Consider the following 22,174-nt stretch of genomic DNA (forward strand, 5'->3'; position numbering starts at 1 on the left):
TCAGTTTATGCCACTATATGCAGCAGTCTGCTGTAGGTATGTACAGTACAAATGGACTGGAGTGTACCATTTTCCCCCTCAAAATGCTGAATGTTTAACTAGAGATACTTGAAAATTTGAGGGATTAAAAATGTATATATTAATTAGCAGAAAGTTACATTCATCTACATTTGTTCTTCTACGATTAGATGGAAGCAGAGATAAACAAAAATTAGGCCAACTGCCAATTTAACTGCAGGGCTCTTGCTTTTAATCAAATATTTATCTCAAGGCTAGGAGGAAAAAAGAGAATGCAAAATAAGCTTGTGAAACTGAAAGGGCAAAACTGTCCCAGCTTGATGTAATTTGATGCTAAAAGGTTATGATATTTACCCCTACAGTAATTGCTGCAGAAGAATTAAACAGGCAAACTTTTATAACAACATCTATCCTATAAAAATGTTTTTGTGGTTATGATACAAAATATACCATTATTAATACAATGGCCATCATAAACTCTAATTGAAAATTTCTCATTAGATTGGTGACATTTTAATTCTCTCTGTGAATGTTGATAAAAACAGAAGTAGACCTGTGATGGTAGGCCTACATGAATAACCTTGGAAGAAAGGGCACATGAGCCCAAGGACTGGATTCATTTTCATTACAAATAAATCAAAGTTTGTTTGGGGCAACTGAATTCAGCCCAAAAGATTTATTGCAGCACTATATTTTCAAGTACTTTGTCAGACACATGAAATGTTACCCCCACTTGACAGACATTAATGGGTGAAGATTGAAAGACGATGGAACAAGGACATTACCGCAAAAGCAAGTGGAAGGGCAGAAATGTTATTTCCAACTGAAATCACATTGCTTTGCCAGTTTTTCACCTGTCGGCAAGTAGATCACACATTATCTTTTTATTAGTTGTTATCATTTCCTCTTTGCATAGTAACGTAACGCAACTCTTCCTTGGATTTCTGGGCCTTTCAGCCTCACTTGATAACTAAAACACATACGTATGCCTTCTTCTGTTTCTATATTTACTTAAAACATATTTCTGCCAGCTGAAGTTAAAAGTGAGCACGGGCTCACAAACCTTCTGCCAAATCAATTGTTTAATTGTTACGATGTCGAAAGATTCTTTACACAAAGGTCAATAAAACGGTTTGTTGGTGAAGGAGAAAGCCACGATACATTCCCCTCCCAACAAAAAACACTGTTCTGAATCCAAACTGGCAGCGCAGTCCAGAAGGGGGGAAGGTGAATCAACCTCTGGGCGTGGAACAGGCTTGAGCAAGCAGATTTGCCCTCTCGGGGTATTTACGCCACTGGAAGGGCAAACCCACCAGTCCTTGTTGAAGTGGGTCCCCAGGACACCTGGCCACAGTGCCCAGCTCCCCACCGGCACATCCAAGCTGCCCAGAGCTACGCTGGCATTCCAGAGGTGTTCTGGGGGCGTTTCAGTGGCAGGCCGTACTTAGTTGGCCTCCAGAGCCCTCTTGGCCCCTGTACACCAGCGGGTTTGCTGGCGGAGATATGCTACGATTTTCACATAATATCTCTATTCTCTCCTTTGGAGGAGGAAGGGTTCAGGTAGATTTCGTTTTTTACCCTTTTGGGCTTCCCGCTTTGCCAGAAAGCCCTTTAGAGTAGGCAGAGCGGTGCTCAAGCATCGTCGTCCCCACCTGCCCAACAGCTCTGGATTGAGCTGCAAAACCTCCAACTGCATAATGAACTTTTCTTCCTCCCCGCTTCCACTGAAGCTCACCCATCTTTACATAATGCTGCTGCTGGGGGGTAAGGAGGACCTGGAGGGACAATACTCGGGGGGAGGGGGGGAGGTAGGGTATGCAGTGCGAAGAAGAAATCAGTAGATTGTCAATTTAGTCTGGATCCAACCAGTTATTTGGAAAAAAAATGAATGTTGCAAATCTTTTTAGAATCATGTATAGATGACTGCATTTAAAAAAATGAAACACTCATGTTATTCATATACATATATTTTATTAAAAAGCACTTACCTTTACTTTCTCTTCTAATTTTCCTAGATGTACATTTCCTTCTATCATTTTGTTGATAAAACCTTGATTCTCTTTTTCCAAGAAACTGGTCTAAATTTTAAAAAAGGGTAATTAACTTTGCAAGGAATTCTGATTTCTGATATTTGATCCATTGACTTTAAATAGTTTATGGTGCAATTCTAAGCACAGTTTACGTCCTTCAAAATCCAGCAACTTAAATAGACTTAGAACAGTATAACTTTGTTTAGATTACCGGTACATTGTTAATTATGGATAAACTGTATTACTCTGCACCAAATCTGATCAGAACATCTGCAGATTTTATTAAGGTATTTTTATTGCTTCTGATTATCAGGTAAAGATATCATATACGAACACTCATATAGAAAAAACAAATATATATATATTTAAACAAATTAAAAGACATGAGAGAAAAGTTGACTAACCAAAATCAGCCATTTATGTAATTACTCTTTCAAGAATGCAAACCAGTAGTCATTATAGTTCAGAGGCTAAATGAAGATCCTTTCAATTAAGTTTTTATTGAATCGAAAAGAGTCAGTTATTATGCTGTCTAAATGACAATGAACAAAAATTCTGACTGCACTTTGTGCTCAAGTATCTTCTGCTATTTTAAGTCCCATTCAGACCAATGGAACAAAAAAAAATGAATAAACATGGAAAAATAAAACACAGCAAGAGAGGCAGAAAAATCCCATGTGCCAACACTGTTCTTATGCATTCTCTCTTAGGCTCCTTCTGCACATGCAGAACAATGAACTTTCAGTGCACTTTGCAGCTGGATTTTACTGTGCGGAATAGCAAAATCCACTTTCAAACAATTGTGAAAGTGGATTGAAAGTGCATTATTCTGCACGTGCGGAAGGGGCCGTGACAGAATACATCAGATGTATTAAGCATTTCATGAACGCACATGATCCCTCTTGGTGTTTAAGTTTTTAATCAAATATCTATTTTCCTATGATACTTTAAAGAGCCAGCATGGTGTAGTGGTTAAGAGTGGTGGACTCTAATCTGGAGAACTGGGTTTGATTCCCCACTCCTCCACATGAAGCCTGCTGGGCTTCCTTGGGTCAATCATTGTTCTCTCAGAACTCTCTCAGTTCTCTCAGAACTCTCTCAGAGGCAGGCAATGGCAAAACATGTCTGAATGTCTCTTGCCTTGAAAACCTATGGGGTTGCTGTAAGTCAGCTGCAGATTGATGGCACTTTCTTCCACCACATGTGACTTATATGCCTCACAATTGGATCAAACAGAAGTATTGACTATCTCAGATATGTTTCGGATGCGGTTCTTTCAGGGCTCAAAAAACTGTCTCATCCTTTGACATAAATAGTTCATCAGAGATTTTTGCCCCTTGATGGTTAGTTTATTCTACCAAATGGGAACCTCATATAAGCAATGGATTCTTTAAGACTTACCAAGTTTAAAAGACGGTCTCGTTCTTTAATCACATTCTCTGCCAAAGTGATTAGATTTGCCAGGTACTGATGTGCTGCCTCCTCTTTTTCCATTGTTTCTTCCAACTGCTGTTTCAGAAGACCTATTTTCTTCTGTGATTGCCTGCAGGGTTTTTTGTTTGTTTGTTTTTGCAAAAGACAAAAAACCCCAACCTATTAGGGAGCAATTCAGCATCACTAATGTTTTAACTCAATTCTGGTACCATTCAACGCCCACAATGACTTCAGTCAAATTACACTAGTACACGCAATCGCTTAATTGTCTCTAATTGTATTTTTAGAAGTTTCATTTCCTAGATTGTAGCAATTACTCTAATTCCCCATCACAGTTAAATGCTACGAGTTGGTTTGGAAGTTCTATTTCTGCACGCTATCTTCTCCGTAGGGAACAAGAAAATTTATGTCATTTCACTTTTTGATAAACCATGAAGAGGAATTTAGACAGTATTTACTCAGTGACCGTTTGCTAGTCCCACAGGCCTTAGAAGATGATTTTTATGACCCACTGACAAGGCCTAGCAGTGATCGTGCAAGTATTGCACACGCTCCTTTACAGAGATGAGGTCACAAATATCCAGCCATGTCCAGCACCATTTTCCCCTTGCACCTACCACTCTCACCACCACTACAGACTGTTTGCTAGCTTTCAAGAATGGTAGCAAACACATCACTATAGCATCACAGAACTGAAGCATATTTATACCAATTTATCTTTTCAAGCTGGCAAAAAGCACCCCAGCTGTGGTGGGACCCTCTGCTGCCAATGAAAACTGTTCCACATTCGCTGCAGCAATGAGAACAAAATGAGAACCAGCCCTTGTGAGAAGGCAGCCTCACAGCCCAACCCTAAGAAAAGCTACACGCTTCTAAACTCTCCGACATCAATAGCTGTGACTGGCGTGAACTCTGTTTAGGGGTAAACCTAGTGGAATTAGAAGGAAGTAATTCTGCACAGGATTATTCCATCAATCTCGCAAGCAACATGTTTTAAAAGAATTCTGTTAACTGGTGGGACATTATGAATGAACAGGACAGGAAGCAGCCAAACCTCTTTGTTTTCTGTGCCATTTCCAGCTCAGCTTCTACTGCCTTTTTTTCAGCCACCAGCTCATTCTGTTCGATAAGCAGACTCTTTTTTTCGCCTTGCACGGATGCTAGTTTCCCTATGAACTCCTGCAGCTCTGCCTCCCTCTTTTCCTGTTCCTGTTGCAACTGGCTGCAGAAAACAATAATTAAAACCAGGCATAAATTAAATGACCATTTCTGCCATGTAGACATGAACAATTAGAAGTCAACTTAATAGTGGCAAAGTGGAATTATTTCTTTCAACTAGTGCACATAATAAAAAGCGGTCACTGCAGCCAAATTATCAGATGAAAGCATTTTCTGCTTCATTCTGAGCTGCATGAGGAAACAAAATCCTTTGTGTGAGGTGCTGTGAACCCAACCCTGGTATGACCCAGAACCTGTGGAATTAAATTAACTTGGGTTACAGACACAGTCCACATTACTTACACACACTACCTCCAAATGACACAATTTTAAATATAATGCGACCACCTCCACAGAGTTGTCATTTTTAGAGCTTTGGTGGAAGCATATATAACAGTGGTGGCGAACCTATGGCACGGGTGCCAGAGGTGGCACTCAGAGCCGTCTCTATGGGCACGCACAGAGTCCCCCCCACACACACACATCTAGGCTGGCCTGGGCCGCTGGGCTCGATTATTAGCATTAAACCTAAGATTTAATTTTGGGGAAGCAGTGTAGGCAACCCTGTTAAGTGCTGTTAAACCCCACTGATTTTCATGTGAAGAACTAAAGCGTGATCCTTTACCTAGAAGTATGCTCGGCAATAGGCTTGCTTCTGAGTAAGCCCTCCTAGGGTCATGATTCACTTGTTGGAAGAGTTGCACGGTTGCTTCAAAGCAAAGCCACCAACTACCACCAAGCTTACTTCCAAGTAACACACACCTTGGAGCCAATCGTTTTTTCTAAACTAAAACTTCAGTATTCAGGTTAAATTGCCGTGTTGGCACTTTGCGATAAATAAGTGGGTTTTGGGTTGCAATGTGGGCACTCGGCCTTGAAAAGGTTAGCCATCACTGATATATAACATACAATCACATGACCAGTTTGCATAAAAGGGGAAACCAAATGGAAAAACTAGAGGCAGGAACAGGCTACCAATAGGGATCAGAGATAGTGGTGAAACCAAGGACAAAAATCCCTGTCTTGCTTTTCACACACAAAAAAAGTTTGTCTGATCTGTATGGCTTTTGGCAGTTATTACAACAAAAGATCTTAATATTCCATGCTCCAGCCAAGATTAAAAAAGCAATTTCAATTGGGGATTATATGATAAAGTTAGTGACAAGATTAGATCGTCTGTATTTTAACATCCTGTGATAAACATGAAATATTCACTTCTGTAATTTTTTTTGGGGGGGGGGGAATAAATGTTAAAAAGCATCTTTATCTCCTTAAAAAAACAGCTGTAGTTAAATAAATGTTCTAAAGCATCAATTATAGATCATTAAGAAAAATGTGTTTGTGATGCAGGAAGAGGACTGAAATTGCAACATTAGTATTAATACATGCTTCTATTTTTAAAAAAAGTAAGCTGTAAAACAGCCATCAGAAAAGCCAGAGGGAGAAAATAAAGAACGTGTGGTTCAGTCACAACCGACCCATTGTGACCCCTTCCATGGAGCGTTCCACGCAAGAGCTCAGCAGAGGTTTACTACTGCTGTCCCCTAACGCAGCAATGCAACTTCTCTCTGATCACCTTTAAAATTTACCTATTGCTCGTTATTTATAGTTTTAATTTTTGCATATGACTTCTGCAGTCAACTTCATTGTCTGAACGTACTTATTTTGCATATTACTACTGCAGTCAACTTCTTTGAATGTACTTATTTAGCACATTTTATCACATCTTTCCTTTCAGAGAGGTGCACATTTTATCCTCATGACAACACAGGAAGGCACGTTAGGCTGAAGGAATGCCTGGCTGAAGTTTACCCAGTGCATTTCAAAAAGAGCTGGAATTTGAAGCTGGGCTGCTCCAGACCCACTCCAACAATATAACTGCTATGTCACACTAAATTAGTGGCAGACTACCCCCTAGAGGAGGGAGGAAGAAAGGCTTTCATTTGGCCCCTGGTTCAGCCCCACCCTCCCACAGTGGGAAGGAATGAACAAGCTTGACTACCCACCTGGGCTTCTCCAACTTGCTTGGGCTAAGCATCACCTCCCGTGAGGGGCTTAGATGATGGCTCTCTTGCTCCATGTGAACCTCATGTGCGCTAGGTGACAGCATGGGGTATTAGTTAAGAGCGGCAGAGTGTAATCTGGAGGACCAGGTTTCATTCCCCCACTCCTCCACACGAAGTCTGCTGACCTTGAGCTAATCACAGTTATCTCAGAACTCTCTCACACCCAACTACCTCACAAGGTGCCTGTTGTGTGTGGGAGGGGTGCAGGGGGGAAGGCAATTGTAAGCTGTTTTCACACTAAAAAAAAGCAGGGTTTAAAAACCAACTCTTTTTCTGCAGGTGCTATTTCCCTTGCCTCAGACAGGCGGGGCCCAACCCAAGGAGAGGGCAGCAGCCTATTGATAGACATCCTGGTGCCTAAAATCTGCCCCTGCACTAAATAACAGAGTAACAAGACAATACATAAACTGTAATCAAGATAGCTGTTTACATGCCTTCCTCATACTCCTACCTTTTCAGCTGATTTACCAAAGCCCTGTGTTCCTGCATGGTTATGCTGTCTTTAAAGCTGGCTTTTAGCCCTTTGATTGTAGAGCGTAATTCCTCCAGCTGCTTCTGATGTATTTGCATCTCCTTCTCTTGGCTCTGTTTCTTGGCTTCCAAAATCATCAGCTGTTTTGTTAATTTGGAAACTTTGCAAAGACAAATTGCAAAAACATAAGACATTTGAGGCAGTCAAGAGTTGCTGCAGGAAACAAATGTGAACTTGAGAACACAAAGTTATTCACTTTCTGGATAACTGGCTGACATTTTTAGTTCATTGCAAACCATCACCTGACTCAGAGATTCTTGCAACTGCATTCATTTGCAGTAATACAATTTTGGTATAAAAATGTGCTTTTCCAAAAGTTTTGAATTTCAGCGGAGACTCTTTAAGCACGCATTAAAGGAGCTGGCAAAAGGAAAATCTCACTATAGCTCTAAATTCTCCACAGTGTCCACTGAAGACTATAACATTTAGAGGGGCCAGCTTCTTTGACTCAAATCTCCACTCCAACCCTTATCAAATGTTCTTGGGTTTCTAAGTCAGTCATCTGTAAATTACCATTAATCTCTGCCTATGCTACTGTATTTTAGACCAACAAAAAGACAGTTCACTGTAATAATCAAGGTTGAGTAAACAAGTACCATCCTGAAATTATTTCCATCATGTTTTAAAACATTACAAACCAAACTAAAGACTTCTACCAAGTCTCTATTGTACCATCAATCGATAACTTATTGATGACTAACACGTCTCATCTTAAAAAGACTTAGGGTGTCCTATACGGGGGCCCTGACTTCAGCTTATATTTGGGGTCTCTCCTTATAGTTGTTTTAAGTAGGAATCAATTACCGTCTTGGACATGCTGGTTGTGGTTGTCTTTTGCTTTCGCTTGCTGTATTTTAAGCTGCTCCATCAGTACTGCGTTCTCTTCCAGGACAAGCTTGGCTTGGCTTTGCAGCTGCTGCCTGTAAATGACCAACTGACTTAAAAGTGGAAGACCATGTCAATGTTTGCAACTGCAGTAAGTTGAAAGAAGACACAGCAAGCAGCACCTGTCAGGCGAGGACTTCTCAACAGGCCTGTGCGCATCACATGTGCCTATGGCAGGAAACACCTGTGCTAATACTGTTGCCTGGGCACCAACAGTGTTTGCTGAGCAAAGGATGGAGCAGCCTCTAAGAGGAGATTCCCAAATCATGTGCATTCTGTGAGGTTTGATTGAGAAAGGAAGTTCCACAGTCATATTTTAAATGGCTGACAGTCTAAGTTAATAATCTTAGCTGTGTCCCTTTGTACATCTGCTCCTTTGCACGTCTGCCAACTTCACATTTTTTAGGCCTTGGATGCAGCCACTTGGGTACAGAACAGAGAACACTCACTGCAAGATTCACAGTCTCCAACTGCTATGTTACTGCACACGCATTTCCAAAATATTCAGGGAAAAAATATATTTATGAATGTTCTCAAATCTACCTGATGCAAAAGAAAAACATCAAAACATTCCTTGAAGTCAAGTCCACCATGAATTGTTTAGAATCCCACAAAATCCTTTAATGGTTTCTTAAGACAATACATTTACCATTCTTTGGTTGAAATAGAAGCATGTTTACATAGTTGCTGGTGTAACTGCTCATTTTCTTTCACCACCTCCTGGACTCGTTCTTTAAAAGTCTTCATGTCTTCCTGAATGAGAAATGGTAAAACACGTACAAATTATAAATGGACTGCCACAACAAGAAGTTGGCAAAACAAGTGGAGATAAATATACATCTGAGGGTGGTTTTAAAAGTCATTTCATAAATGTCTGTATACCCATCACTTGTCTTTGCCCAATTATCAAGCTGTGTATTAAAACAGATATCAGTGAATTCTACATGTATAACGTCCGCTCAGTGAGATGTTTGTACAGTATGCTGTTTTACTCAGCAGGAAGTCTGTATTCAGTAGAGCTTATGTCTAGGTAACTGTGCACAGAGAATGTACTGTAGATGAGCTACAATTGGCCATGCTGAAAGGGGCTGATGGGATGGGATGGGAATTGTAGTTCCTGAACATCTGGAGAGCCGCAGGTTCCCTACCCCTGAGCTAGGCACTGTGGCACAGCAACAAACACTGGTTTACCACTGAACACACAGGCCACATGGAACCACAGCCAGTCCAGACTCAAATCCCACTGAGCCAGTCAATCCCCCCCATCCCCACAACAGCCTTCTGGCTCTCCACTCTTGCTGCTCTGGGGGTGAGGAGGCCCTCAGGAACAGTGTTTTGGTGAGAGAACATTTTGCAGCAAGAGACAGAAGCTAGGAAGTAGGGGTATGCATTTAGATATGACGAACTGAAATACTACAATAGCCAAGATGTTGCTTAATTTGCAGAATACTGCAGCCGCCCCAAATAGTTTTCAAGGCAAGAGACCTACAGAGGTGTTTTGTCGTTGTCTTCTGCTTAACAACCCTGGTATTCCTAGGTGGTCTCCTATGCAAGTACTAGCCAGCATCAAGCTAGTTATGTTGCACAATCTTTACAAAATTTGCCAACTTGCCTCATGTGAGAGAATCAAATCTTCCTTTTCCCTCATTCTGTCTTCATATGCCAACAGCAGAGGAGATAAATATTTCATATCAAGCTAAAGGAAAAAAAAAACTTCAGTTCAGAACTACAAATGCTCTAGCTTTGTCAAGCTTTTTTAAAAGCTTTATTGTGAAACACTTTAAAAGCAGAAAAAATCAACATTTTAATCACATTAATCTAAACAAAAAAGGCTATTTTATTGTCTAAAAGGTGACAATGGAGGAGTGATAAATCTTTGATCTGTTAATATTACAATTTTTTGGTAATTTCAATGCAAATCGTCAAATACCACACAAACAAAACAATAAGTTATCAACTGAGAAATTACAGGGAATCATACTTTGCATCTTCTTGGAAAACTTACCAGAAAACAAAGAAATGTGAAAATACCTTCATTACTACTACTTACCAGCCAAGGTGGTGTTGGCCCTTTCATTGGCAGGCTTCCAATTTTTACACTCTTAAGATTTAAAAAAAGAGAAAAAGTTATAAATAAATATTTGAAACGTCAGTATTTAGCACGTTCCAGAGGCTAAATGGATGTTGTCACAGTTTTATAAATATGTCCATTTTGTACTGGACCCCACTCCCCTGCAGCCCCAATGCTACAACTGAATGTGATACGCAGAAATTTACAAGTATCCTTGAGCAGTTCTGAGAGAGAAACACCTGTCCTTCTGCACAAAATAAACATCTGTGTTATTAAAGCTACCATTAGAAGTCCTCCCCATCTATGAAGAGTTCTGGAGAACATGAAAGTGTGCCCACTTCTTCAGGTCATTTTGGTTGGTCCCAATGAAAGGTATCTCTGTGGATCTGTACGATGTGTTTTGTATGCCTGATCCTAATTTGCCAGTTTTATTGCACATTGTAATGACTTAAAATGCTGTTTGTGCCATTTTTTTCAGATGAGTTGCAGAAGGAAGGGGGTGTAAAAGGGGGTAAGAACGTGAGCTGATTGGTTGATGCTTGAGAGAGGCAGGGAAGGGTTTTGTTTAGAGAATCAGTTTGTTGTAGCCTAAGAGCGAGAAGAGCAGATTTCTAACTAGAATCCTCCTTAGTGCTGCATAAAGCACAAAACTGCCTAAAGAAATAGGCAGAATGCGTACAGGAGGCATTGGAAGACTAGAAATGGAGTCCAATTCTAAAATGATTACAGAGATTGAGAGAGTAGAACTATGTGAAGTGAAAGTCACCTCAGTCAGAAGTTATTGCCTTAAATTGTTTTACTCATTGTAGAGATAAGATAAATTATTTCTTGTAACCATTAAGTGAAAGAAAATATATACATCTTTTATTTGTTCAAATTAACCTGGAATCCGACACTAGTAACTTATGAGGGTTAGTAGAGGGTTCAAAACTGTCTTGGAGCTCCGACACAGTACTTTAGAAGAAATTAAAAAGGGATTTGGAATTAAATTAGTACTGACAGCGATATGATATATACCTTGGAAAGAAAGTAAGGAATAAACAGTATTTTGGAAGTCATACTTATTCTCAAAGCAAGAAGGGAGTGCTAATCACACACATAGTGTAGTTTCCCTGTGTCTAGCGATAGGCAACCACTGTTATGTGTCATTAAGGTATTCAGGCTGAGTTTACAAATGGTAATTCACCTAAGGCAAGTATAAATTGTCCCCCTGACATAATCACAATTAAGAACGTTTCCCTTTTCCCCAGTTTGACTTTTTAGAGAGAGAAGTTTGCTCATTCCAGTCCCTAAGTAATCGGTCAGCCCCTTTGCCTGAATTATTGAGAAGGGACTTGAACTTCTACGCTTGAAGTTTCCTGCTTTGTTTTAAACCCTGTACCAATTGCTTTTTCAATATCTCAACTCACCTCACTGAAAACCTTTATTCATCTGAGTCACCCTGATTATCTGCAGTAGTTGTTTTCCTGTTCTGGTATGCCCTGAAACTGAACTGCGCTAGACTTGTTTTTCTGTTCTTGTGTGTGCTATGAAGCTGAATCATTTGAAATGTGGAAGGTTATTCCCTTGGGCAATTTGTACTTTGTATCGGAAAGAAGCTGTCATTAAAAAGGCTGGAAGGAAATTGCTTTTTTAAAGATACAGTTTAGTACCAGGTTCTTCAGACAAGACTGCTTGAAAGCCACTTTCACAGCGTTTCAGTGGGGCTTATTTTCTACTTAGGACTGCAGCCTAACGTCATGATCCTGTGCATGTTTACTCAGCAATATATGCCACTGGACCCAACGTGGATTACTCCCAGGTAAATAAGAACGGATTGCAGCCTGGCAGCCTTGCAATACAGCAGGTTTACTGCTAAACAAGCACGCTTAAGCGTTTGACTTCTGAGGGCGATGAGGTAGGATTTTCAAAACAATATTTGGCCTACTAAAGAAGGAAAGGAAAACCTCTTCTTTAAAACCACCTCAAGGTAAATAACACTCAGTATTCTGGGCTCTTCCTTTTCATAATCCTCTAATAAAGAACAACAAGAAGAAACAAAATGTTTGAGATCCACATGTATGTGGGCCTGTAGGCTAGACAGTCTCACAACTGTACATGAAGGATAATTTTGTTTCATTAATAGATCCAGGACACAGTGCGATCTACACACACACACTTATACACACCACAGTTCCATAACTGAGATATAGTAATTCAAATGGAAGACTCTCTAGAAAGCTTCAAGGTGAAAAATACTGTCAAAAATAATTAGTAGGTTGCAAGGCGATTCTTCTGCAAAGCTAGTTGTTTCTTCTGGTGTAAAAGGCTCAGGAAAAAGATGACTGGCAGTTTCCTGATCTTTATAATATTTGCAGAAGCTCAAGTAACAGTGATAGTGGAAAAAGCAGGCATAATTGAATTCAAACAGGCCAGCATGCATGGACGTTAGCATCAATAGAGCCACAGGTAGAGCCAGGTGGAGAAAAGGGAGATTCTTCTGCAAACCTGGAAAGAGGTGAACCAGAGACCTCAGGATCACTGCTCATTGCCCCACTAATACAAAGTTGTCTGATTAATATTTCAAAGAGAGAGGAAGATGCCGAGAAAGAAAGAGAACATTATTACTTCATTTGATGAAATTGGTCTGTATTTAGCCTGGTAGCGACTCAGTTCCACATTTAAACGATGAACGGTCATTTTCAAACTGTCGTTTTCATCCACCAACTCCTGGGCCTGCTGCCTTAATAAAAGCAATTCTGCAAGTTCCTCTGCATAAAAAAGCACAACAATAATTCTTTAAATGGCTGATTATTAGGAAGCTGCCTTCAAAGGGTCACATGGTACATCAGCATTTAGATTTAGGCTGCCAATGTGTGTTGAGTTTAAAATGGTTTGCATACTGTTATGCAAGGAATTCAGTGACATTCAATTGTAACAGTACACATACACCCAGCTCTCTGTGTGCATTTGTTCCTACACATGTCCAATACTGAGAATTAATGTTATGCAAGGAAAAAGGAAAGAAAGCAACTCCAGATTCACATTTCTGGTTTTTGAAGATCAGAAGCTTAGAAATGGAGGAAGCAAAGTACAAAGTCTGCATTCGGCAAAGTGTTTCATTCCTATGAGGGCAGTTATTCTCGTGGTTTCATTCTTTATCAGGAAAGAGTCAAAAGAAACCACAGTAAGTTGCCTTGATATTTCAGATGTTCTTCCAAGGGCTCTGTCCTACAAAGGCTTAAATTACAGGTTGAATCAGCTCATTCCAACCATTGATTTGAAGATCAAAGATGGTTTGCTGGGATGCCTTCAGGGAGCTCTACAAAGAAAACAGAAGGCTCTTGCTGCTCCGGGCCAAGAAAAAATTTTCCCCAGTAACTCAGAAACTTTCACCCTCATTAATAAAGGAGCTGAGTGTACCTCTGCCAGCCAAATGGGAAGAATGCTATCCCTGCTATGGGCGGTAGGATGGGCTGTGTCATTGAAGTTTTTGAGCACAGCTCCTCAGAGATAAGCTGTCTGGGAGGCAGACACCAAGAGAAAAGAACAGAAACACACTGCAGTGACCTCTTATTGATCTTTTGGGATTTTAAAGAGATGATGTTTCGACTCAGATTTTTGTGGATTTAGCTGCCCTGGAAATTCTGAATTTGAATATGGGAGACAAATATTTTTTTTCAGAAATGAAAATAAATAAATAAAATCATGGGAACCTTTCATCCTAACAAAGCTTTTCATCTTGCTACAGAAAGGAAAAGGACTGTATGCGGTAGGCACTGCGGAAGATATACAGGGGGCCCAGAAGCCTTTGGAGATGGGTTTTCTAGCATAATTAATTAGATGACGGATCCTTCAGTGAAGAACAGTTTGGGAAGCTCTGTGTTAAAACTTCCATTCCTTTGCGTATTTGGGTAGTCCATGCTGAGCGAAACATTTGCATGAACAGACATTAAGGAATTTCTATAATACTAACATTCTAGAAATCTACATCTCTCAATCAATTTCAACTTTAATAAAATAATTAAAATACACTATTTGAAAACGAAGTACATTCTACATGACTTGCCCTGCAAACGTAATTTCAGCTCGTGTCAGATACTGTAAACAATGACAAGAGGCAAAACTAAGGCTGCTAATATTCCTATACATATTTAAAACAGTATTATTCATTCTCACAAACATTATCCTAAGCTAAAATTTAACTCCCACCTTCCTTAGGTGAATTCTGCTCAGTTTCTTTAAGCTTTGTGTTTTCTTTTTCCAGTTTCTTAACTTTCAATTGAAGCTCCTTCATTTGCTGCTTTGTCTCACCAAGTTCTGAAAGCAGGGTCTGATTTGCATTGTTCAAAAGCAAATGTTCTTCTTTCAGTTTCTGGGACATCTCCCTAGTGGGATCCATTGGCCCCTGCCTTTTACGCAGTATTACATCTATCAATGAAACGGAACAGAATTATTCATAAGCAGTCACTAAAATATCCAAGTCACTTGGGAAAAGATGTATTTATCTAGAAGCCTAAATGTATTTATCTAGAAGCAAGGATCAAAGAAGTAAGCCCTGGGTTGTTTCACAATAAATCATTTTAGGACTGAGATATTCAAGATCTCCCTTGGCAGTTCATTCATTACAATTCTAAACATTACAGCTTGTCTTCTGTATAAGATTGCAAAAAACAAATCTTGAATTCATGGCTATTCTAACAATGCTTCAAAAACTGTCATAATATTGCACGAATTATTCATCCCAATAGGCTAATGCCATCCAAAACATACTGATGTTTGTAAAGCTGTTTACATTAGGAGAGACCCTCACAAATTCAACAACAGGCATGCATTTCCTCTTATATTTGTATAAAAATGGCAAACTGACTAGTTTTCTGCAGCAAGCTATTTTCTCTCCTCCCCACAGGAATATTGCCCCAGCAATGACTTATCACAGAACTAAGAATTAAATTATTTAGTAAACTGGAAAGGTCCTTGGCAGAGATTTTTTTTCTGAGACAAAAGTTGCAGCTTTTCATTTAGCAGAAAACATGCTGTAAAAGAAAGATTAGCTAAATCCTTCAAAAACCATCTGCATAACATAAACTATGAACAACTCATATAAAGCTATATGCAGTTTTGCAGTGTAAATATATAAGAGCCACTATCACAAGTTTATAACAATTCCAAACGAAACCGACAGTTGAAGTACCTGGAGATGGAGGCGGCTTTTCCATCAGTGGTTTTTCAATTTTTTCAACCTAGCATGGAAATAAAAATAAGATGAACTGGTTGTTAATTCCCTTCTTTTTCTAAACTGATTTTTAAAGCCTCTCCCAAAAGAATGTATCATTCAGTGAACATTTAAAATCTGTTCTCAGCTTTTTCTGTGGCTTTTAATTTTATGTATATTTTCCTACAGTATAAACTGTACTAGCTGCAATGGTACCTACATACACTTGTACACCAACTACAATCTCCAGTAGAGTGGGCGGGATACATTTTTAAAACAAAGGCAGAGCACACCGGTAACTAAATCCCTGTACACCTTTCTATACTTGACCTCACTGTTGATCAGCTGCTTTCAACATTTTTTCTTTTGCTCAGATGTGGGAAGTAAGCTGGCAGCAGTGCCGTAGTGGGGCTAAGTTGCGCCCAGGTGCATTGCCCCCGCCTCCTTTCTGGCTGGCTCCTGCCATCCCCACAGCCTGGGGAGGGCAGAAGGTGGCCTGCAGGAAGGCCGAGAGAGGGGCTCAGCAGCATGTGCCCGGAGACATGGGATACCCCATATCCCCATTAGTGGAACGCCATTGGCTGGGAGAAAAAGAAGCCAAGCATTAAGGGAAAGCCTTCTGGGACATTGAGAACAACAGACTGCAAAGCATCCTGTCTATTATATGCACTGAAAACTATCAAATATTTTTAAAGGTTCCCTGAGAAATCAAAATCTATGAAAATGCTACTTAGCATCTGTGTCTTAGGCCGGCCCTTCACTGCACACTCTTCAAACACATAATGTAAACCAGTACTTTTCATCATGAAAATTGTACCTGATAATGATCTACAGAAGTTTCAATTTCTGTAAAACAACAGAAAAAATAATAATATGAGGGCAGTCAGAATAAAACCATTTGAATAAACATCAGGGGGAGAGGGAGAGCCCAGCAGATCCAATTTTAAAAATCCTTCCAGAAGAGTGTTCCGCTCCTATTTTATCATATTAGTATTTCGTTAAGTAAAGTGAGACTTCTGCTCAAATTGCCCATTTAGCATCCTGTCTGTAATGCAACAATTTTATTGAACTGCTGATATGCACATTATGGAAACTAATCCACATTTCTACCATGACCCCTCCGTCATTTTGGGGTGGGGGAATGCGTGCAGAAAAGACGCAACACAATATTCTGTGAGCCTTTAGGACTGAAATACTGGAATGAAGCTTATGTAACTGTTAAAGAAACCTTTCCATGTGTCAAGTGTAAACTTTAGCTTAACCCACATACCCGTTGCCAAGGGGACCAAGAAAACGGTCACACACCACAATGAAATGGTAGAATGAAGGAGTGTCTCTTCAGGAAACCATTCCACATCCCATAATAAAATCCAAACTCTACCGTAAAACCCCTGATCAAGGGAACCAGGAAAGACGGGAAATAGAAAAACATGAAAAACAAGGTGTCACTGCACAACATATTCTCCTAAAGCAGAAAGAGATGTTACCTTCCACTGGAACATTAGGACGAATAAGCCAAGAATTACAAGAGTCATCTTCCTCCTGCTCAGTGCTTGAATATACTGGAAGGTTTTCCTATTAAAAAATACAGCATAGTCTTGAAATCTGCAGACCATCTTATAAACAGCCAGCGAAAGACACATTAATTTGAGAGATGAGGCACAGAGCTGCTGCAGCTCTCTAGAGCCTCATGTCTTTCACAGAACCCACTACCTGATCCTTTCAACTGCTTCTTCTTCCCCTTCCCACCCAGCCCACTCCCCACAATCCCTGCCTGTTTTGCCTATTTCCCACCCTGTCCACTGCACAGCCTATCTTTCCTCCTCCACTCTTACCCTTCCATGATGGACCTCTTCTCCTCCTCCACCTATTTTATGTCCTTTTAAGCCTTGAGTTGTTTTGATTGGAATGCTTTCATTATTTTGTTTTTATTTACTGTTCTTTATGATTTTCAGTCACTTCTACTGTTGTTTGCTTGAGCAGGTCTTGAGAAGCGGCACACTCTTTTAAGAGCCCAATCCTGGGGGGGTGGACTTGCTTCTTGAACTGGCGCAACCTTGCACCAGCGCAAGTGCCTAACCTGCCGGCACAAGGGGCAAATGTGCTGGCAGAGGGGGCATATAGGTGGGCACCCAGGAGCTACATGGCTCTGTAGCACTCAATCCCAGGAGTAGCTACCATACCCCAGCCCTGTCACCACAGGACACTGCGCTGGCATGGCTGGGGGTGTTTCGTGGGCACAGTAAGTCTAGTAAAATAAATAACATTAAATAAATAAAGGATTTGACCTTATTGTTGTTCTTTACCTCTCCTAAAACAACTTTACACAAAGACAGCATTTTATTTCTTTTCCCCTTCCTTTGGCTTTTCCCTCCAATGCCTTTCTGACTACTGAATTTTTAATTTCCCTTGGTGCAGGGCTCTAACCTACTGTGATGATGGACTTTAAAGATGTTTGCTCCCTCAGATGTAAGCAATGCAAACTGACAAACTGGGAAGGAGGAATCTATCAGAACTAGAGGTAGACACTCTTGCTTGCACATTGCTTTATGAATCATACTGTCTGCCTGGACTCGTCACGGCGGCATCACAGTTCTCATTATTTTGTAGAAATGATACTGTTAGCCTAGTTTCAAAAACAGCTTTTACAAATGTGTAAAACAATGAGGATCAAGCAGATATTTCAGTCACTCTGGCGGCAGAATTAATAACTTCATAGGATGCCCAGCCTACTCATAAATTCCATTGATCATTCCAGTTGTGAAAGTATCTCATGGAGAAGCAGCTCACGCCTGACCTTTAAGAATGCTTTCCTTTCCTTTAACCCTTTACTTGGTCTTGATGAAGTTACACCTGAACTTCCCATTTCCCACATTCTTGGGGGATCTGGCAGCTTCTGCATTTGGGAGGACTATTCAGAAGGGAAAAAAGCAGAAAAGCTACAACAGATGACACCTCAAAGGTTTAATTTTGCTTTCATGCCAAATGCTGGCTTTGCCCAAACATACGACAAGCAAAGCTCTCAGAATTCTAGTTCATAAATTCAAGCCAGTCTCCATGAAAGAAAAGATTCTAAAGTCAAATAACTGAGCAAATAAACAAATAATGTGTATGTCTGCAATGTGAGGCACAACTCAAAAGAAACATATTCATCAAATTCTCTAGTAATCATACAGCTTTTGGTTGGCTGACCTGATAAACTCATCCACTGGTTCAACCTTTGTGTATGTTCCAGCAACCTCACTCATTAAAATCCAGCTGATACTTCCAGTTAGGTAACATATATTGTTGTCTTGATACATTCATATTAAAAATTGTCTTCTATCTCGGAGTTAATCTACATATTTTATTGTAAGATGGATTTTATGTGTTTCCAATTATGGAAACGCTACAGAAGTAACACCATCTAATGGTCCCAGTCATAACAAAGTTAAAGTGGAAATAAGTTACTCCCGAGCTGCAAAGTTCAACAGCAAATGGCTTGTAACATGGATTTCCAATGCTTGCTTTTCTACATTGATTCCACCTTGCCCTACTATTATTACTCCATTTGTCATTAAAAACCAGATGTATTTCAAGTTTATGCACCAGTAGTGTAGTGGTTAAGAGAAGGTGCATTCTAATTTGGAGGAACCGGGTTTGATTGCCTGCTCTGCCGCCTGAGCTGTGGAGGCTTATCTGGTGACTTCAGATTAGCCTGTGCACTTCCACACACGCCAGCTGGGTGACCTTGGGCTGGTCATAGCTTTCTGGAGCTCTCTCAGCCCCACCCACCGCACAGGGTGTTTGCTGTGAGGGAGGAAGGCAAGGAGATTGTAAGCCCCTTTGAGTCTCCTACAGGAGAGAAAGGGGGGATATAAATCCAAACTCTTCTTCTTCTACCTCTCTTGTGTGTACTCAGTCGGTATCTATCAGACAGCCAGATGAGACAAGAAGACAGTAACAGTCCATGTTCAGAAGATGACCAGCAGTACCGACGCCTCAGCTCATGGAAAGCCACATTTGCCCTTAACACTCAAACAAGCCACATTTGCTTCCCTGGCCTGAGGACAGTCTCTCTGGGAGACTTTCAGTTTACCTGCTGCTCTAGCAGCTGCTGTTTCAAGGTAGGAGTCAGATGCCAACTACAAGCCCCACCAGGCAATGTCTTTTCCCACTTTCCTGGAAATAGAGAAGGCACCATATTGGGGAACAGGGCTCTGAAGAGCCAAAGGCAGAATATCAAAGAACCACGTGTGGTTCCAAAGCCACTGAGTATCAGTCCTTTAAGCCATTATTTGATCTCAAGAGTACTGTCTTGAATGTCAAAATTTACTTGAGCTTTTTGTAAATGCGAATGGCATTTAAATGCAAATGGCATTTACAAAACAAGGTAATGCTGGGAAATTATGTAAGCCCCCAGACATCACATCAACTTGACCTTTAAGAATGCTTTCCTTTCCTTTAATCTTGATGATGCTGCACCTGAACTTCCCACACTCCCATTCATGGGGATGTGGCAGCTCCTCCATTTGGAAGGACCATTGGGGGGGGGGGGGGGGGGAGAAGCAGAAAAGCTGCAGCAACAGATGATTCCTCTCAGTTGGTGGCCGCCACCTGACAGATGACACCACCGCTGCTGCCTCCTATCCACAAGGGGATCTGAGTGAGGAGATAGGAATGAGCAAGCAGCCCATCGTGGGCCAGTGGAAACAGAAGAAAGGGGATGCAGCATGGCTGCCTAGGCAATGTGCTGCCTTTCTCCCACAGTACCATTCCCAAAGAACAGTGTGAAAATACCTACGCACAAACAAAAGCAAGCCAAATCAGAACCACCGACTAAAGAGCAGATTTGTTTCCCAAGCATTCACAGATGCTGCTCCCAAAAGGTGATCCAATTCCAGACACAGGGTATTCACCCATCACTAGTACAAAGAGATGACATTTTCTAGCTTTAACAGCACCACAGGAAATTAGGATTATATGATATTTCTATGAGTGGGATTTTGCTGTGTCCTCATAGCCAAAGCGGATAAATAAACTGGGATCACTTAAGGTGTTCAGAAAAGCCACTTGGTTTTTCTGTTGGACGTATAGGAATAATGTATCTGACAACAGCATACTTTTGCAAATGTGATTACAAGAATTTATGATTCTCACCACACATATTCAATTGGCTGGCAGAAACTGAACATTTGAGAGCATACCTTTTTAATTTTGTGTGGAACAGCATAGACAGCCTCACTACCAGTGCTTTCTTTCTGATTTATAGCCTGATCAGTAGGCTTTGGTTCTTTTTCTGTGTCTGAAGCGAAAGTATCCATGTTTTCATCTTCGCAACAACTGCCAGAAACATCCACAGACTGCACAGCACTTCTTTCATCCCCATCGCTGTTCCAGTTTGGACTGTAAGGAGAAAACATGTTAAGGGATAACCACCCAGGTAACTTCACCAAAGCATATCACTTCACTAGGCAGAAAGTGCTCATGTCAAAAGATCCAAAATAAACCTTTTACCTAACTACCCGTAAGTTAGATAACTGGCTACTGACTACTAACATTCAAACAAAATATACATAAATACAGGAAAAAATATTATCACTATTTAACAAAGACGATTCTTTAAAGCCATATTTCAGTCATTACTTGAATAACGAAAATGTATCTATCATATACAGCAACGACATGTTTGCAGAGTAGCATTTCAGAGGAAGAGATCCAATCACAATCAATTTTTAAATCTACAATTTTAAATCTGATTAATAGATTTAAAAAATTAGTAACATAACCCCTAGAGCAGGGGTAGGGAACCTGCGGCTCGAGAGCCGCATGTGGCTCTTCTGCCCTTGCACTGTGGCTCCACGAGCCAAGCCGCTGGCTTCATCAGCAGGGCGGGCCCACCAATTGCCCGTAGTCGGCTGGTACGCCGCTGGCTTCTCCTCTCGGCCCACCCCCCGCTGGAGGCCGACGGCAGGCACTTTCCCGGCCGAAAGCTGCTGGCTTTCATCCTTCGCCCGCCTCTGCAGGCAGCAGGTATGCGTGGCGCACCAATTGCCTGTGGTCGCCAACTGTCAAGGCAGCGCCGCGGGTTTCCCCTCTCGTCCACCTTGTTCGAGCGGGGCAGTCGCTTTCCCAGTGGCCGTCAAGGCCGAGCCGCCGGCCCCATCCTTGCCTGCCCTGCAGGCCGCAGGGCGGGTGCATCCATGCGCTTCTCAGAATGAGTGGAGTAAAAGGTTTAAAAACCCAATATATACAGTGTTATCTTTATTTTAAATGTCAAAAATTATTTGCGGCTCCAAGTGTTTTCTTTTCCAGTGGAAAACGGGTCCAAATGGCTCTTTGAGTGTTAAAGGTTCCCTACCCCTGCCCTAGAGACTGCCATTTATTTGCAACGCCTTTGTAACAGCACCATGGCACTTTACACATCCTGTTGGGTGTGTAAGGGAGCCTCATCCTAAGGTTTATCTCAGGTTATGTTTGGTCTTTGGTCGAGCCAGAACTGTAAAATACAATTCCCTGTTGCAAAGATATCTGAACAGAAACATCTGGACTTGCTGGTAACAACAATGTACCAATGGAGGGTTGATGTATTCACTGAGGGTTGGAGCTCAATATATCCGCTTGTGAACAAAAAGGATACCTTCCTGGAGATGGGAGTACACTTTCTATTAAAAGTAGAACCATTCTGTGGATCCAAACCATTATTTCTGTAGCGAAGGGAAAATATGGGGAAAGATAACATTGCAG

At 40.9% G+C, this 22,174-nt stretch overlaps 1 protein-coding gene across 6 annotated transcripts in view; it reads right to left on the reverse strand.

The window, feature by feature from the left end:
- Positions 1-22,174, reverse strand: part of CEP89 (centrosomal protein 89) — a 48,433-nt gene that overhangs the window by 19,530 nt on the left and 6,729 nt on the right. For all 6 annotated transcript variants that reach the window (XR_007246108.1, XM_048515310.1, XM_048515306.1 and 3 more), the window contains 14 exons: positions 20,635-20,833; positions 16,936-17,023; positions 16,266-16,294; positions 15,428-15,476; positions 14,446-14,664; positions 12,862-13,004; positions 10,234-10,284; positions 9,796-9,879; positions 8,833-8,936; positions 8,103-8,218; positions 7,218-7,398; positions 4,537-4,704; positions 3,450-3,591; positions 2,007-2,096 (listed from right to left, as the gene is read on the reverse strand). Coding sequence is in view for 5 of the 6 variants with exons in the window: in XM_048515310.1 (XP_048371267.1) it covers positions 2,007-2,096; positions 3,450-3,591; positions 4,537-4,704; positions 7,218-7,398; positions 8,103-8,218; positions 8,833-8,936; positions 9,796-9,879; positions 10,234-10,284; positions 12,862-13,004; positions 14,446-14,664; positions 15,428-15,476; positions 16,266-16,294; positions 16,936-17,023; positions 20,635-20,833 (1,663 nt within the window). In the remaining variant the exon portion in view is untranslated. The remainder of the gene's footprint in view (positions 1-2,006; positions 2,097-3,449; positions 3,592-4,536; positions 4,705-7,217; positions 7,399-8,102; positions 8,219-8,832; positions 8,937-9,795; positions 9,880-10,233; positions 10,285-12,861; positions 13,005-14,445; positions 14,665-15,427; positions 15,477-16,265; positions 16,295-16,935; positions 17,024-20,634; positions 20,834-22,174) is intronic.

Source organism: Sphaerodactylus townsendi, linkage group LG14 (genome assembly GCF_021028975.2).
Source record: "Sphaerodactylus townsendi isolate TG3544 linkage group LG14, MPM_Stown_v2.3, whole genome shotgun sequence".
NCBI classification, from domain to species: domain Eukaryota; kingdom Metazoa; phylum Chordata; class Lepidosauria; order Squamata; family Sphaerodactylidae; genus Sphaerodactylus; species Sphaerodactylus townsendi.